This window comes from Denticeps clupeoides, chromosome 7 (assembly GCF_900700375.1).
Source record: "Denticeps clupeoides chromosome 7, fDenClu1.1, whole genome shotgun sequence".
Taxonomy (NCBI): Eukaryota; Metazoa; Chordata; class Actinopteri; order Clupeiformes; family Denticipitidae; genus Denticeps; species Denticeps clupeoides.
The window spans coordinates 1,336,366-1,352,214 of NC_041713.1; the positions used below are offsets into that span (position 1 = coordinate 1,336,366).

At 48.6% G+C, this 15,849-nt stretch overlaps 2 protein-coding genes across 3 annotated transcripts; both read left to right on the forward strand.

The window, feature by feature from the left end:
- The first annotated feature begins 1,008 nt into the window (after positions 1 to 1,008).
- sco1 (synthesis of cytochrome C oxidase 1) lies at positions 1,009 to 2,752 on the forward strand. The gene is made up of 7 exons (XM_028986517.1): positions 1,009 to 1,267; positions 1,350 to 1,445; positions 1,523 to 1,613; positions 1,865 to 2,062; positions 2,142 to 2,234; positions 2,306 to 2,421; positions 2,498 to 2,752. Exons 1-7 carry the CDS (start codon positions 1,202 to 1,204, stop codon positions 2,630 to 2,632), a joined length of 795 nt encoding a protein of 264 aa, XP_028842350.1. The 5' UTR covers positions 1,009 to 1,201; the 3' UTR covers positions 2,633 to 2,752.
- Positions 2,753 to 4,234: 1,482 nt separating this feature from the next.
- On the forward strand, positions 4,235 to 15,467 carry LOC114793755 (myosin heavy chain, fast skeletal muscle-like). 2 transcript variants are annotated; one of them, XM_028985892.1, is made up of 39 exons: positions 4,235 to 4,573; positions 4,655 to 4,798; positions 4,876 to 5,032; positions 5,113 to 5,140; positions 5,218 to 5,329; positions 6,068 to 6,160; positions 6,253 to 6,316; positions 6,399 to 6,497; positions 6,571 to 6,674; positions 6,740 to 6,878; positions 6,949 to 7,067; positions 7,142 to 7,291; positions 7,359 to 7,529; positions 7,636 to 7,945; positions 8,120 to 8,208; positions 8,296 to 8,383; positions 8,514 to 8,631; positions 8,695 to 8,818; positions 8,894 to 9,030; positions 9,833 to 10,088; positions 10,158 to 10,400; positions 10,470 to 10,646; positions 10,725 to 10,870; positions 10,954 to 11,044; positions 11,112 to 11,501; positions 11,593 to 11,719; positions 11,829 to 11,947; positions 12,061 to 12,257; positions 12,771 to 12,954; positions 13,156 to 13,321; positions 13,406 to 13,530; positions 13,611 to 13,919; positions 13,997 to 14,200; positions 14,294 to 14,419; positions 14,531 to 14,701; positions 14,784 to 14,888; positions 14,968 to 15,070; positions 15,173 to 15,307; positions 15,395 to 15,467. In XM_028985892.1, the coding sequence occupies exons 1-39, from the start codon at positions 4,370 to 4,372 to the stop codon at positions 15,454 to 15,456; spliced, it is 5,886 nt and encodes a 1,961-aa protein (XP_028841725.1). In that variant the 5' UTR covers positions 4,235 to 4,369; the 3' UTR covers positions 15,457 to 15,467. The 2 variants fall into 2 exon arrangements, with proteins under 2 accessions (XP_028841725.1, XP_028841726.1); XM_028985893.1 differs by having other exon boundaries at positions 4,370 to 4,573; positions 14,968 to 15,063.
- Positions 15,468 to 15,849: the final 382 nt, after the last annotated feature.

Sequence of the window (15,849 nt, forward strand, 5' to 3'; positions counted from 1 at the left end):
AAAAAGTGAAGTGACGTGATAATGGGTGGTAGTAGCCTAGTGGGTAACACACTCGCCTGTGAACCAGAAGACCCGGGTTCAAACCCCACTTACTACCATTGTGTCCCTGAGCAAGACACTTTACCATAAGTTGCTCCAGGGAGACTGTCCCTGTAACTACTGAGTGGATAAGTCGCTCTGGATAAGGGCATCTGATAAATGCTGTAAATGTAAATGCTGTAAATGTGATTGTGATACACAGCACATGGTGAAATGTGTCCTCTGTATTTAACCATCACCCTTAGTGAGCAGTGGGCACCATGACAGGCGCCCGGGGAGCAGTGTGTGGGGCACCTTGGCGGATCGGTATTCGAACTGGCAACCTTCTGATTACGGGGCCGCTTCCTGTGTGTGTGTGTGTGTGTGTGTGTGTGTCAGTCCAGAGTGGAAAGTCCCTGAGTGTTCAGGTGTCTGATGGTCTGTGGGATGAAGCTGTTGCAGAGTCTGGCATTGAGGGCCAGAACGCTTCGGTACCTTTTTCCGATGGTAGGAGGGTGAATATGTATGTGAGGGGTGTGTGGAGTCCTTCACAATGCTGGTGGCTTTCCTGGTGCAGCGTGTGTGGTAAATGTCCATTATGGAGTGAAGAGAGACTTGTTCTTCTCATCTGTCTTCACCATCCCTGAACTCAGGGCAGCTCATGTACCTCTACTGTCATCCACGGCTTCTGGTTTGATCTTGTGGTGATCGACCTGAGGACTGTACCGTCATCGGTGCATTACAGAGCACAGCAATTCATCTGAAAATATTATACTACAGATACATCCATAAATCGGTGATCCTGGGGCGAGGTAGCGGCCCCGTAATCAGAAGGTTGCCAGTTCGAATCCCAAGAGGAAAGTACTGTTCCCACACACTGCTCCCCAGGCGCCTGTCATGGTGCCCGCTGCTCAACAAGGGTGATGGTTAAATACAGAGGGCACGTTTCACCGTGTCACCGTGTGCTGTGCTGCAGTGTCTCAAAATGACGATCACGTCACTTTCACTTCAAATCAACATATAGATACAATAAATATATGTGTTGTTGTGTCATTTAACATATTTAGGTTTTCTTGTTGTTTATTAAATCAATCGAAAACGGTACATTGTTGCCATCACATGTTTGATTATGGACTGTTACGTCACATCCGGCCGCCTGCGGTGACCCGGATGTTCCTCCGGAATGACGGTGGCGGCGAGGAGTCTGTCCGCGGCGCTGAACGCCGTCATTATCGGCGCAAGGTCGCCGGTAAGGTCGCCCGCTTTTTTAAAATGATATTATTTATAATTTAAATGATTAAAAATCTCTGAGCGTTTGTTTGTCGGCGCAGGGTGCGAGATGCGTGCTCCGGTCCTCCACCAGAACCTTCTCCTCCCCGGTTCCTCCACCGCCCCCGTCTGGCGGCGCGTCGAGCAGGCGGACCGGGGTGAGAGCATCACACTTCCGTGCGGCGTGGAAGCGGCTTAACCAACTCATCCGCGTCTCTGCTCTCCTCCAAAGCAGCCTGTGACGTGGAGGTCCTTGGCGATAACCTTCTCCATCGGCGGGGTTCTTCTAGCTGCCATGAAGTTCTTCAAGAAGGAGAAGGAGGAAAGTAAGGCGCTTGTAGTATGTGACATGGGTGGTAGGAGCTTAGTGGGTAACACACTCGCCTATGAACCAGAAGACCCAGGTTCAAACCCCACTTACTACCATCGTGTCCCTGAGCAGGACACTTAACCCTAAGTGTCTCCAGGGGGGGACTGTCCCTGTAACTACTGATTGTAAGTCGCTCTGGTAAATGAGGTTCCTGCAGCCTGCTGTGCTGTCACTGACAGCCCTGACCTGGCCGCTTCTGTTCTGCAGAGATAGAGCAGGAGAGGACGAGGTCTTTAGGGCAGCCGGCCCTTGGAGGTCCGTTCTCGCTGGTGGACCATGAGGGCAAACCCCGCACGAGCGAGGACTTTCTTGGTCAGTGGGTCCTCATCTACTTCGGCTTCACCCACTGCCCCGACATCTGCCCGGACGAGCTGGAGAAAATGATGGAGGTCGTGGACGAAATTGGTAAAGTTCCGCCCGTCGGGCTTTTATTCGTCCAGCCGTGTTTTGTAGGATCGTAATCGCTGCGCCGCTCGGTTCCCAGACAGGATCAAGATGCTTCCGAACTTGACCCCGATCCTGATCACGATCGACCCGGAGCGGGACACACCGGACGCCTTGTCTGCTTACGTGAAAGGTGGTGTTTGTCCCCTTGTAATGCAAAGTCATGCCGTGTGTATATTCCCTCTGACCTCCTTTCTCCTCCAGATTTCTCCTCGAAGCTGATCGGCCTGACCGGCACCGCGGCGCAGGTGGACCAGGTGTCCCGGGCCTACAGGGTTTATTACAGCCAGGGCCCGAAGGACGAGGACAACGACTACATCGTGAGTGTTAATAACGCGCTGCCCTCGCGCGCCCGGCAGACCGAGACCTTATTCCAGAGTTTCCCTGTCCCTTCAGGTGGACCACACCATCATCATGTACCTGGTGGGGCCGGACGGCCACTTCCTGGAGTATTACGGCCAGAACAAGAAGAGCGCCGAGATTTCTGCCTCCATCGCGGCACAGATGAGGAAATCCCGGCAAGCCAAGTAGGACTTGCTGCTCAGCAGGGACGCTTCCCGTGAAATGGACATTCAGTTTACCTCTCTGTCCCACTCCAACCGCACCGACAATGGCATCTTTTCACCAAAATAAAAGTTTGCTCTCCTCCTCCTCCTCCTTCTTGTTATTTTTCCATACTTGGCGCAGACACTAGGTGGCGCCACGGCTCTTAAAAGAACAGCTTTCTGAACTTCGGATTGCTACAGGACATTCAGTGTCACCGATTAAAAATCAAATGAAATTAGGATGGAAAGTCTCTGTATGTCCCTGCATCCCTTGTGGCTAATTAGCCGGCAGCTGTCACCACGGTGGGGTCACGCGGCAGGGTGACCCGCCGCTTTATATACATTTGACTTTCACGTGGGGTCACGCAGACATGAACAATGAGAGCCTGGCCTGGGAGGCAGAGAACAAAGGAAGCGTGGTCCTCAGTTCGGTTATGAAGGCCGGTGGTCAGCGTGCCACGCGTGATGAACTATCCAATTACATTTCAAATAATTCGAATAATTTACTTTACTTGCCGGACGCTTTTATCCAAAGCGACACCAGCAGTTCTCATTCGGTTTCTATTGATTTTAAGTTACAAAACTAAGAGCCCTGATAAGGCCCAACTTGTCAGGAATAGAACATGCAGGGAATTGAAGTGATTGTCACTTGTGATACACAGCCGCACAGCACACGGTGCACACAGTGGAATTTGTCCTCTGCATTTAACCATCACCCTGAGTGAGCAGTGGGCACCATGACAGGCGCCCGGGGAGCAGTGTGTGGGGACGGTGCTTTGCTCTGTGGCACCTCGGCGGTTCGGGATTCGAACCGGCAGCCTTCTGATTACGGGGCCGCTTCATTAGCCGCTAGGACACCACTGCCCCATGCTAGGGAATTGTTAAGTGCTAGATGATAGATTTTTTTTTTCACTATTTTTTGTGAGTGTGTGTGAGTGTGTGAGTGTGTTGTATTCGTCTGAAATACTTTTTGAACAAGTGAGTTTTCAACTGCTTCTTAAAGGTGGTCGTAGTCCCAGCAAGTCGAGTTGTCCCACCAGCCAGGGACAACGAAGGAGAACAGAGTCGATTGGGATCGGAGACCCCGTGAAGAGGGAATTTTCTGTCTCATAATAACGATTTCCTTCTTCTTTCGGAAATCACCATGTATAAAACGTTATTTCTTCCCGTTATTATGTCGTGTGTGAGTTCCTTTCTGATGGCCATTGTTGACTGGGTGATGAAGGTGACCTTGATGAGGAGCCAGAGTGTCTGCAGGATTCATGTATTCATGTCTTACGGATGCTGAGCTCCGGGAGCGGGAACCCCAGTAGATGGCGGCCTGATCTGGTGATGTGGGAACAATGCGAACGTCCTCTACGAGTCCGGGGGATTAAAGGTGCGTAAAAATAACCGAGGGTCACCTGTCGCTGCAGAGACCTTCTCGTCCTTCACAGATTTCCTGTCGCGTTGATGGGGAAATGGCTGAAGGGGCTTGATTGAGATTCGAACTTAATTCCACGGCCAAATATAGAGGTGGCATTTAGCGGCGTGATCTTCATAAAGGCTCCGGGAGGAGACCCCTGTCTGCAGTCGGGGTTCTCACTGCTGCTGCAGAACGCGGTAAACGCCGAATGGCGAGAGTTTAGAATCGGATGTCTTCTCAGGTGCGACTGTGTCCCGCCCTGGGGGAGTAAAGACAAGGTAGGTGGACGCTGTGACCTCCTCTCCAGACCGGGGCGCCATGAGCTCGGACGTGGAGATGGCCGCGTACGGCGCGGCCGCCATCTACCTCCGCAAGCCGGAGAAGGAGCGAATCGAGGCGCAGAACCGGCCCTTCGACGCCAAAACGGCCTGCTTCGTGCCCCACGCCAAGGAGCTGTACGTCAAGGGTGTCATCCAGAGCAGAGAAGGTGGAACAGCCACGGTGGAAGCAGAAGATGGGCAGGTAGGATCTCGTCACAGGAAGAGGTCACGCGTCAATTTAAATCATTTAGTAAAAAAAGGGGTGGTTTGACCTGTCCCACAGACGGTGACGGTCAAGGATGAAGACGTCCACCCTATGAATCCCCCGAAGTATGATAAAATCGAGGACATGGCCATGATGACCCACCTCAACGAGCCGTCGGTGCTGTTCAACCTCAAAGAGCGTTACGCAGCGTGGATGATTTACGTGAGTTCTGTCAGGGTGGCGATGGGTGATGGTGATGGTGAAGATGATGATGATGATGATGATATTTACTATTCCAGACCTACTCTGGGCTCTTCTGTGTGACTGTCAACCCCTACAAGTGGCTCCCGGTCTACGATGCCGTGGTGGTCGCCGCCTACCGCGGGAAGAAGCGAATGGAGGCTCCGCCCCACATCTTCTCCGTCTCTGACAATGCGTATCAGAACATGCTCACAGGTGACGACCTCCAGCCACGCCGTCGGTACTAAGGACCCCCGCTGTTGCTCCTGCTCATGTGTGTCACGTTGTGTCTGCAGATCGCGAGAACCAGTCTGTCCTGATCACGTGAGTCCCCTGACCGCTGGAATCTGTTGCGGTTGCTGGAGTTGATCCAGATCACGTCCACTCCCCCTTCTTTACAGCGGAGAATCCGGTGCAGGAAAGACCGTCAACACCAAACGGGTCATCCAGTACTTTGCCACAATTGCGGTGTCTGGTGACAAGAAGAAGGAAAGCGCGGCAGGGAAAGTGCAGGTGGGAGGGGCAAAGCGATAGTGATGTGAAGGCATTATAATCACATGGATCAGACTTAATATTTTAATGTTTCCAACAGCATGCACCAGAGTTCTAAAAAATACAACTATTAAATCAACGTGTTTAATTTGCACCAAATCTCAACTTTTAGTAACTAATAAAAAAATGGAAAAAACATAATATTTAAAGGAATGAGGAGGACAGTCTAAATCAAATGAATCACGTCCAACCAATGTCCATTGTTTAATTAAGTAAATCAAATGAATCTTTTTCAGTGTTTGTCATACTTGTGAATCGATACATCGAATTAATTGATTTATTGTGCAATTAAGTGTCTATATTGTTGCAAGGCAGACACGCCCACCCATGCAGCAAACAAAACACTACTGAGATGCCTTTATTAATGAGTTAATTTTATAAAATTAGATTTTTTTTTATTTTTACAGCCCTACGTTTAACGTGTCTCTCTGTTAACGATGATTCTGCAGATTATAAATGTGCGATATGTTTGTGTATATTCTTTCATAGTATTGATCATGTAAAGACATCATGTTTTTATGAGGCATGTTAGAAACTGCACCCTATACAGAACAGATAAATCTTAATAAAACGATTTTTCATTTACAATCTAAACGTTTCAAGGGGAAATTATTGACTGAGAAACGAAATATTGGCCCAACCACGACTTACATCACGACATGTGAGGAAATGTAAATGTAAATTTGCTGTCACTGCTAGGGCACGCTGGAAGATCAAATCATCTCAGCCAACCCACTGCTGGAGGCGTTTGGAAACGCCAAGACAGTGCGGAATGACAACTCCTCCCGCTTTGTGAGCGCAGCTGATCTTCTGTTTTTTTTGGGGGTTTTTTTTATTGTAATTTTGGAAAATTCCTTGATTCCGCTGCACGCCTTTGTCTTTAGGGTAAATTCATCCGCATCCATTTCGGAACCTCTGGGAAACTGGCATCTGCGGATATCGAAACATGTAAGATTCTTCTTCCTTTTCATACAAAGCATGAAGAAAGCGTCCGCTTTGTCCCTTATACCTGTGTCTTGTTATCCCCCAGACCTTCTGGAGAAGTCTCGAGTGACGTTCCAGCTGGCGGATGAAAGAAGTTACCACATCTTCTACCAGATCATGACCAACCACAAGCCAGAGCTCATCGGTGCGTCCTCACGAGGACACGGATTTCAGACCATGCAGCCTCAGCGCCTCACCTGCCCGGTCTCCTCTTTCAGAAATGCTGCTCATCACCACCAACCCGTACGACTTCCCCATGATCAGCCAGGGCCAGATCTCCGTGGCCAGCATCGATGACAAGGAGGAGCTGGTTGCCACGGACGTGCGTATTTTTTATTATTTACTGATTTCCACATTCTGCCGATGACATTTTTTGTCCCCTGCCAGACCGCTATAGACATTCTGGGCTTCAGTTCAGAAGAGAAAGTGAGCATTTACAAGCTGACCGGTGCCGTGATGCATTATGGGAACATGAAGTTCAAGCAGAAGCAGCGCGAGGAGCAGGCCGAGGCCGACAGCCCCGAGGGTAAATCCCGGCCCCGCCCTTTTCTAGCAGGGTGGCGTGAGGCGGGTTCTCATGCTGGTGTCGTTCGCAGTGGCTGACAAGGTGGCCTACCTCATGGGCCTGAACTCGGCGGACCTCCTCAAAGCCCTGTGCTACCCCCGGGTCAAGGTTGGGAACGAGTACGTCACCAAAGGCCAGACGGTCCAACAGGTAAACTTACACGTACATCTGACCTTTTTTACTCTAAATTCGCCTCTTTTTCATACATTTCACGCAATTTTCAGGTTTCCAATGCAGTTGGTGCCTTGGCAAAATCCGTCTACGAGAAAATGTTCTTGTGGATGGTCATCCGAATTAACCAAATGCTGGACACCAAGCAGCCCAGGCAGTTCTTCATTGGAGTGCTGGACATTGCTGGATTTGAAATCTTCGATGTGAGTGGAATAAAGTGGAATGCTATGAGTGGCGCGTGCTGCATGTTCTACTTCCCTTCCTCACCAGTTCAACAGCCTGGAGCAACTGTGCATCAACTTCACCAATGAGAAGCTGCAGCAGTTCTTCAACCACCACATGTTTGTGCTGGAGCAGGAAGAGTACAAGAAGGAAGGCATCGACTGGGAGTTTATCGACTTCGGGATGGACCTGGCTGCCTGCATTGAGCTTATTGAGAAGGTACGGAACTGTAGCAGACCTTTCGATAGAAGGTTTTGCAGAAAAGAATATTTTGCAGAAAATCTCAGCATAAACTATGCTGCATGACCATTCCTTCCTTCTACAGCCAATGGGCATCTTCTCCATTCTCGAGGAGGAGTGCATGTTCCCCAAGGCCACGGACGCATCCTTCAAAAACAAGCTGTACGACCAGCATCTCGGCAAGAACAACGCCTTCCAGAAACCCAAGCTGACCAAAGGCAAGGCCGAGGCCCACTTCACCCTGGTGCACTACGCCGGCACCGTGGACTACAACATCGCCGGCTGGCTGGACAAGAACAAGGATCCGCTGAATGAGTCTGTGGTGCAGCTGTATCAGAAGTCCTCCATCAAGTTGCTGGCTTTCCTCTACGCGTCTTTCTCCTCTGCCGAATCAGGTGTCCTGCATGATGTTAAACATGAGAAACCATTTTGTTCATATTTAAAGGTTCTGTACTTTAGCTTTGTAGGGCAATAAAGTGCACTTGATGGCAGATGGTAGATTTTTTCGCGATTAGAAGTTGACATTAAATAAGCGTGGCCAATTCCATGGGAATCTGTTGTTTCTGAAGAGGCTGGTGGAGGTTCCAGTGGCGCAGGTGGCAAAAAAGCAGCCAAGAAGAAGGGAGGCTCCTTCCAGACGGTCTCTGCTGTCTTCAGGGTAACAGCAGTTTTCCCACCACAGCCTGAAATGTTCCACACAAACGTTTTCACAATGTGTCACCAACGTGTCTGTTATTTTGGTCAGGAGAACCTCGGCAAGTTGATGACAAACTTGAGGAGCACACATCCCCACTTCGTCCGATGTCTTATTCCCAATGAGGTGAAGACACCAGGTACTGAGCGTCCTAGAACATACACGCTGTCATTTCTGAATATTAAAAAGGATGATGATTAACATCATATCATTTATAAAAAGCCAGTTCTACTCGCAGAAGTGACCTGTATGTGTTAAATGGTGCGCAGGTATAATGGATAACCATCTGGTGATCCATCAACTGCGCTGTAATGGTGTCCTGGAAGGTATACGCATCTGCAGGAAGGGCTTCCCAAGCAGAATCCTGTATGCCGACTTCAAGCAGAGGTGAACGTTTCCAAACACTGGGCCACGAGAAGGTCCAGCTTCTAATTGTACGAATTAAAACAGGTACAGAATCCTGAATGCCAGTGCCATTCCGGAGGGACAGTTCATTGATGGCAAGAAGGCCTCTGAGAAGCTTTTAGGGTCTATTGACGTCGATCACACGCAGTATCGGTTTGGTCACACCAAGGTAAGCAGTTTGTCTGTGTGCGATTTGACATCAACCTATGTTCATGATATAAATCTGAACCCGGTGTGGATCCAGGTGTTTTTCAAAGCTGGCCTGCTGGGAACTCTGGAGGAGATGCGAGACGAAAAGCTGGCCTCTGTGGTCATGTGTGTTCAGGCTCTGTGTCGCGGTTATCTTATGAGAAAGGAATATGTAAAAATGACAGCGAGGAGGTAAGTTACACAAACAAAATAAATGATCGATAGGAAGTCGTGTTACTGCTGCCAGATACTAGTGACAGCAATCTGCTTTAGAGTTGTGTCGTTTACGAAAGATTCGTTCAAACATTTTTCACTGAACTGAATCATTTCATCAAGTGAATCGTTAGTCTCTCAGTTCAGATGAGCGAATCACTCCATGAATCGTTTTCTTCTTAGGGCGACCATTATTCTCTGTTCGCAGTAATGAGATGAGAGTGAGACTCACCAGCCATAGCAGGAGTGACGGATGGAGATAGGGGTGTGGTGCGAACATATTTAAATTGCCACTGCAACAACTCATGTACAGTAGGACGCAGCATGTAACAAGTAGTGTATAGAACCCACAGTTTGCATGACTCTCATTGCAACAATTTGCGAGGGAACTGTGCATGTTCAGTGTGAATCTTTCACTGAATGCACTCTGGGTTATACATTGCGTGAAGGGATCACTCACTGAGCCCAATTTGCAGAACAGACTAATTAAATAGCCAGTCACAGGAAGACAAGGCATCAGTCTCGTCGCCCATTCCTGGAAGCCATGAACTGAACTGAAACGTTCAGCTGTGTGTCAGTTGAGGAAGTTTGAGTCACATGCTCCTCTAGCCAAGCACCGAATGGTTCGTTGATTCAACAAATCTTTTTAGATTCAACAAATGTTTTAGTGAACTGGTTCATTCGTTCTAATGATTCATGATTCAGCCCTTTTCAGTAGAGCTTGTAAAATCTGGTTTATCCCACACTATCCCACACACCGATGGTGTGACGATGTTTTCAGAGATGCCATTTATACCTTGCAATACAACCTCCGTTCATTCATGAACGTGAAACACTGGCCATGGATGAAGCTCTACTTCAAAATCAAGCCCCTGCTAAAGAGTGCAGAGACTGAGAAGGAGATGGCCACCATGAAGGAGGACTTCATCCAGAGCAAGGAAAACCTGGCACAAGCCGAGGCAAAGCGTAAGGAGCTTGAGGAGAAGATGGTGGCATTGCTGCAGGAGAGGAACGACCTGCTGATACAAGTTCATGCTGTAAGTATTTGTTAAGCTTTTATGCACAGTAGAAAGACACAACCCTACCATTCATCTTCTGTCATGCAGGAAAGCGAGAGTCTTGCAGATGCAGAGGAAAGATGTGAGGGGTTAATCAAGAGCAAAATCACGCTTGAGGCCAAACTTAAAGAGCTGAGCGAGAGGCTTGATGATGAGGAGGAAATGAATGCAGAGCTGACATCCAAGAAGAGGAAGCTGGAGGACGAGTGCTCTGAGCTGAAGAAAGACATTGATGACCTCGAACTCACCTTGGCCAAAGTGGAGAAGGAAAAACATGCCACCGAGAACAAGGTAGGACACACACTACCAATTAACTCAATCATGGGCGATGGTCTCAGTTGACTGGAGAGATGTTTGCAGGTTAAAAACCTAACCGAGGAGATGTCCAATCAAGATGAGAACATTTCCAAGCTTACCAAGGAGAAGAAATCCCTCCAAGAGGCCCACCAGCAGACTCTAGATGATCTTCAGGTTGAAGAGGACAAAGTGAACATTCTGACAAAGGCCAAAGCCAAGCTTGAACAACAAGTCGATGACGTGCGTGTGGAATTTTTTCATACATCATGTACCTTTGTGCATGAACAATTTTTTACAGACATAAAATGTGCTTGACAGTTTGAAGGCTCTTTAGAGCAAGAGAAGAAGCTTCGCATGGACCTAGAAAGAGGCAAGAGGAAGCTTGAAGCAGATCTGAAACTGGCCCAAGAGTGCACCATGGACTTGGAGAATGATAAGCAGCAGCTGGAGGAGAAGCTCAGGAAGTAACGTGAACCATTTGTATGAGCGGATGTGTCTAAGATCTGGCTGTTTTTAATAAGACTGTCACAATGTGTCATATTTGCAGAAAAGAGTTTGAAACAAGCAACTTAATTAGTAGAATTGAAGACGAGCAAGTGATGAACTCCCAGCTTCAGAAGAAGATAAAGGAAGTCCATGTAAGGTTGCAAGGCGTGCAGTGATGATATTTGGATGGATGGTGACGGATGTTCCTCTGGTTGTCAGGCGCGGGCCGAGGAGCTGGAGGAGGAGATCGAGGCCGGGCGAGCGGCTCAGGCCAAAGTGGAGAAGCAGAGGGCCGATCTGTCTCGGGAGCTGGAGGACATCAGCGAGCGGCTGGAGGAAGCCGGCGGCGCGACCACCGCCCAGACTGAGCTCAACAAGAAGCGCGAGGCCGAGTTCCAGAAGCTCCGCCGCGACCTGGAAGAGTCCACGCTGCGGCACGAGGCCACAGCCGCCGCACTGCGCAGGAAACACGCCGACAGTGTGGCAGAACTGGGAGAGCAGATGGACAATCTCCAGAGAGTCAAGCAGAAGCTGGAAAAGGAGAAGAGTGAATTCAAAATGGAGGTTGATGACTTGTTCAGCAACATGGAGACCCTGGCAAAAGCCAAGGTAAGAGGGCCATGGCCATTTATGCACATTCTTCAGTAATATGTAAAAAAACTATTTACGGCTTCAGTTCAAATGGATCATGTTCTCTAAGGTGAACTTGGAGAAAACGTGTCGCTCGCTGGAAGACCAACTCATTGAGGCGAAGACCAAGAATGAAGAAATCATGAGGCAGAACAATGACTTGAGCGTCTATAAAGCTCGTCTACATTCTGAGAATGGTAAAGTCGGCGCGATGAAGCCCCATCCTGCATGGGATGGATTCCATCTTACAGCATCTGCATGAATCCTTCACTTCTAATTGTTCCTGACTCTCTCATTTCAATCTAGCTGAATTTTCCCATCAAGTAGAAGAGAAGGGAAGTCTCATTGCCCAGCTGACAAGGGGCAAAGCGGGCTTCACTCAGCAGCTAGAGGAGCTAAAAAGGCAGCTGGAAGAAGAGTCAAAGGTCCTGGCAGGTTCCTGATGATTTAAATAGCTGGAAACCACATCCAGGAAATAATGAATACTGATATGACATGAAGTTTGGGTCGGATTACATTCAGTACGTTCCATCTCCAGGCGAAGAACGCCCTGGCCCACGCTCTGCAGTCATCCCGCCATGACTGCGACCTCCTCCGTGAGCAGTTTGAGGAGGAGCAGGAGGCCAAGGCTGAGCTCCAGCGCTGCACGTCCAAGGCCAACAGCGAGGTGGCTCAGTGGCGGAACAAATTTGAGACGGACGCCATCCAGCGCACCGAGGACCTAGAAGACACCAAGTAATTTAAATTGTCTTTAAATGTCACGATCCAGTAGTGAGCAGTAGCGGTCTTCACTGGTCTCACGATTCAAAGACATAGATTATCGATGCATCCAATCAATTTTTCTACATGACTTCACATTATGTTTTAAATACGTCAGTGAGATGAGAGTTAAGGCCTCATTCACACAGACGTCTGGATCAGGTGGTTTTCTGGACAAGCATAAAACAATGTCAAGCGAACGGCAGTGAAACGCAGCTACAAAGCACAGCAAAATCACGTATGGCGTTAGGAGGGCGTTCCGTGGACAAGGCCGGACTCTGTTCTCAGATCAGGTCGCCACAGTCGCTGCATTTTAACTCGAAAATCATCAAGCAACGTCATTATGATGGAATCCATTAGGTTCTTCTCCATGAAGCATCGTCCACGTCTGCATCACGATGCATCGATTAAGAGATTCATTTCGACACCACTAGTAAGCAGGTGTCACTTCTGTCCCTTCCTCTGAGAATCCATCCAAATTCTCCTCAGGAAGAAGCTCATCCAACGCCTCCAAGAGGCAGAGGAGCAAATCAAGGCGGTGAACTCCAAATGCGCTTCACTGGAGAAGACCAAGCAGAGGCTGCACAGTGAGATGGAAGATCTCATGACTGAAGTGGAAAGAGCAAATGGCATGGCTGCAAACCTGGACAAGAAACAAAGGAGCTTTGACAAGGTCTCTGTAATTTCTGGTTTCAATATCTGGTTTTGGGTTTTTAGATGTGTAAAATTGTCCTACAGTTTGGACCCCGGGTGGGACACGTGGGCTAAGACTTGTAGGGTTGTAGCGTTGCCACCTCCATCTTTGGTACATCTACTGTCCCTCCATGTTCTGCATGTTTTAAGTGATCAGTGGCTTACTTTTGCAATCTGGCAGGTCCTTGCTGAGTGGAAACAGAAGTTTGAGGAGACCCAGGCGGAGCTGGAAGGCTCTCAGAAGGAGACTCGGACCCTCAGCACAGAGCTCTTTAAGCTGAAGAACTCGTATGAGGAAGCTCTCGATTACCTTGAGACACTGAAACGGGAAAATAAGAATCTGCAACGTGAGTAACGTTGTATTGCAATGCAGGATGTGTTGTGAAGAAGCGTTGGACACGTGCTGACTGGGTGCTGATTATTTGAAACAGAGGAGATCTCAGACCTGACCGAGCAAATTGGCGAGAGTGGAAAGAGCGTCCATGAGCTGGAGAAGGCCAAGAGGCAGGTGGAAGCTGAGAAATCCGAGATCCAGGGTGCTCTGGAGGAAGCTGAGGTGACCAGCTCAAACAAGTTCAAATTTCACGTCAATCAAGATGATGTTCTTACAGCCATGTCATTACTTTTTCCTCTCAGGCATCTCTAGAGCATGAAGAATCAAAGATCCTTAGAGTACAGCTGGAACTGAACCAGGTGAAATCCGAGGTGGACCGAAAGCTCGCTGAAAAAGACGAGGAGATTGACCAGCTGAAGAAGAACAGCCAGAGGGCCACTGATGTCATGCAAAGCACTCTGGACTTGGAGATCAGAAGCAGGAACGATGCCCTCAGAATCAAGAAGAAGATGGAGGGAGACCTTAACGACATGGAGATCCAGCTGAGCCATGCCAACAGGCAGGCTGCTGAGGCTCAGAAACATCTGAGGATGGTCCAGGGACAGCTCCAGGTTAATAGCACAGATAATCTAGAAGTAGGGTGGCACTGAAGGTTCCTACCCTTTTTGTCCTTTGTATCCCTTGTTAGGACACCCAACTGCAGCTTGACAATGCCCTCAGAGAACAAGAAGACGTGAAGGAACAAGGCACCATGGTCGAGCGCAGGAGTGTCCTCATGCAGGCAGAGATCGAGGAACTCAGAGCTGCCCTCGAGCAAACCGAACGAGCTCGAAAGGTTGCTGAGCAAGAGCTGGTAGATGCCAGTGAGCGAGGAACACTTCTCCACTCGCAGGTACATGGCGTCATGTTGGTAGTCGTGTTTCACATCCTGTATTGCTGGGAAGGGTTCTGCCTTCAGGACTCTAACCTGGACCTTCTGCCACAGAACACAAGTCTTCTGAACACAAAGAAGAAGCTGGAGGGGGATGTTGCCCAACTTCAAGGTGAAGTGGAGGACACAATTCAAGAAGCAAGGAATGTGGAAGAAAAGGCCAAAAACTCTATTACTGATGTAAGCACCTTCCTGGATGAACATTTAACTGATCAGAATGTAGTTACTGTCATTTCGGACACTTTTAAGAGCAGAAACTGGCTAACTGGGTTAACTTTACTGCTGGAACAGGCAGCCATGATGGCCGAGGAACTGAAGAAGGAGCAGGACACCAGCGCTCATCTGGAGAGGATGAAGAAGAACCTGGAGACCACAGTGAAGGACCTGCAGCACCGTCTGGATGAGGCTGAGCAGCTGGCCATGAAGGGTGGGAAGAAGCAACTCCAAAAGCTGGAGTTGAGGGTACATGGTCATTCCCAGTTGCTCCACAGCTACAGAACAAGCCACGTGCCTGGGATGTTCTCCTGATTTTGATCGATTCCAGGTGAGAGAACTGGAGAACGAGCTGGAGGCTGAGCAGAGGCGAGGAACCGACGCTATTAAAGGCTTCCGTAAAAATGAAAGGAGGGTCCGAGAACTCACTTACCAGGTTTGGTACTTTCAACAATCCGACTTGGTTGGCAGATGTCCGGGTTATTTTAAAAATGATCTGCAACGTTAACTGGCAGGCTGAAGAGGACAAGAAACACATGAACAGGCTGCAGGACCTGGTGGACAAACTGCAGATCAAAGTGAAGTCTTACAAGAGACAGACTGAGGACACGGTGAGAGGTCGACTTCATGAACACGTTCAGCCGCAATAAAGACTGTTTTTTAATTTAATTTTAATTTAAAAAAAAATTTTTAATGTTTTTTTTATTTTTCTGGTTCCAGGAGGAACAGGCCAACGCCCACCTCTCTCGGCTCAGGAGGGTTCAGCACGAGCTGGAGGAGGCAGAGGAGCGGGCCGACATCGCCGAGTCCCAGGTCAACAAGATGAGGGCAAAGAGCCGCGATCCTGGAGCAAAGGTCAAATTTAGGGTTAACGAATTAAACGAATGAATGAAATGAGCATATCTGCAGAGACAAATCTGAAATCTGTTTTTTTTTAAACAGGGAAAAGAGGGGAAACCAGAGTGAAGGACAATATCTTCCCATGGATTCTTCATTTGTTATGATGATGTGCGTGAATGTGTTTGTGTGTAAATGAACAATATTCAAATATATTCAACTAATTATCTAATTTTCAAGACATTTGTCAAATAAATGGGCTTGTTATGGTGTTATGTTGTAAAGCTGGTTATTATTTTATTAAAGTCCTTAATCATAAGTCTGTGAAGTCTGAACCTCATGCCATAAGGTTCTGGAGGTTATGGTTATGGCAAGGTTTCTGTTATGGTTACCGTCCAGTAAATACGAGGACGAGTCCAGTTTATTGAAATGCATATTTTTACGCCGTTACTGCTCGCATCCTGCTCTGCCGCGACACTCCGTCACCCGTCCAGCAGCTGGAGGAAGAGCCGAGCAGCCTGGTCCCAGTTCATTTCAGTTCGTGGAGCTTCTGGGGCCGA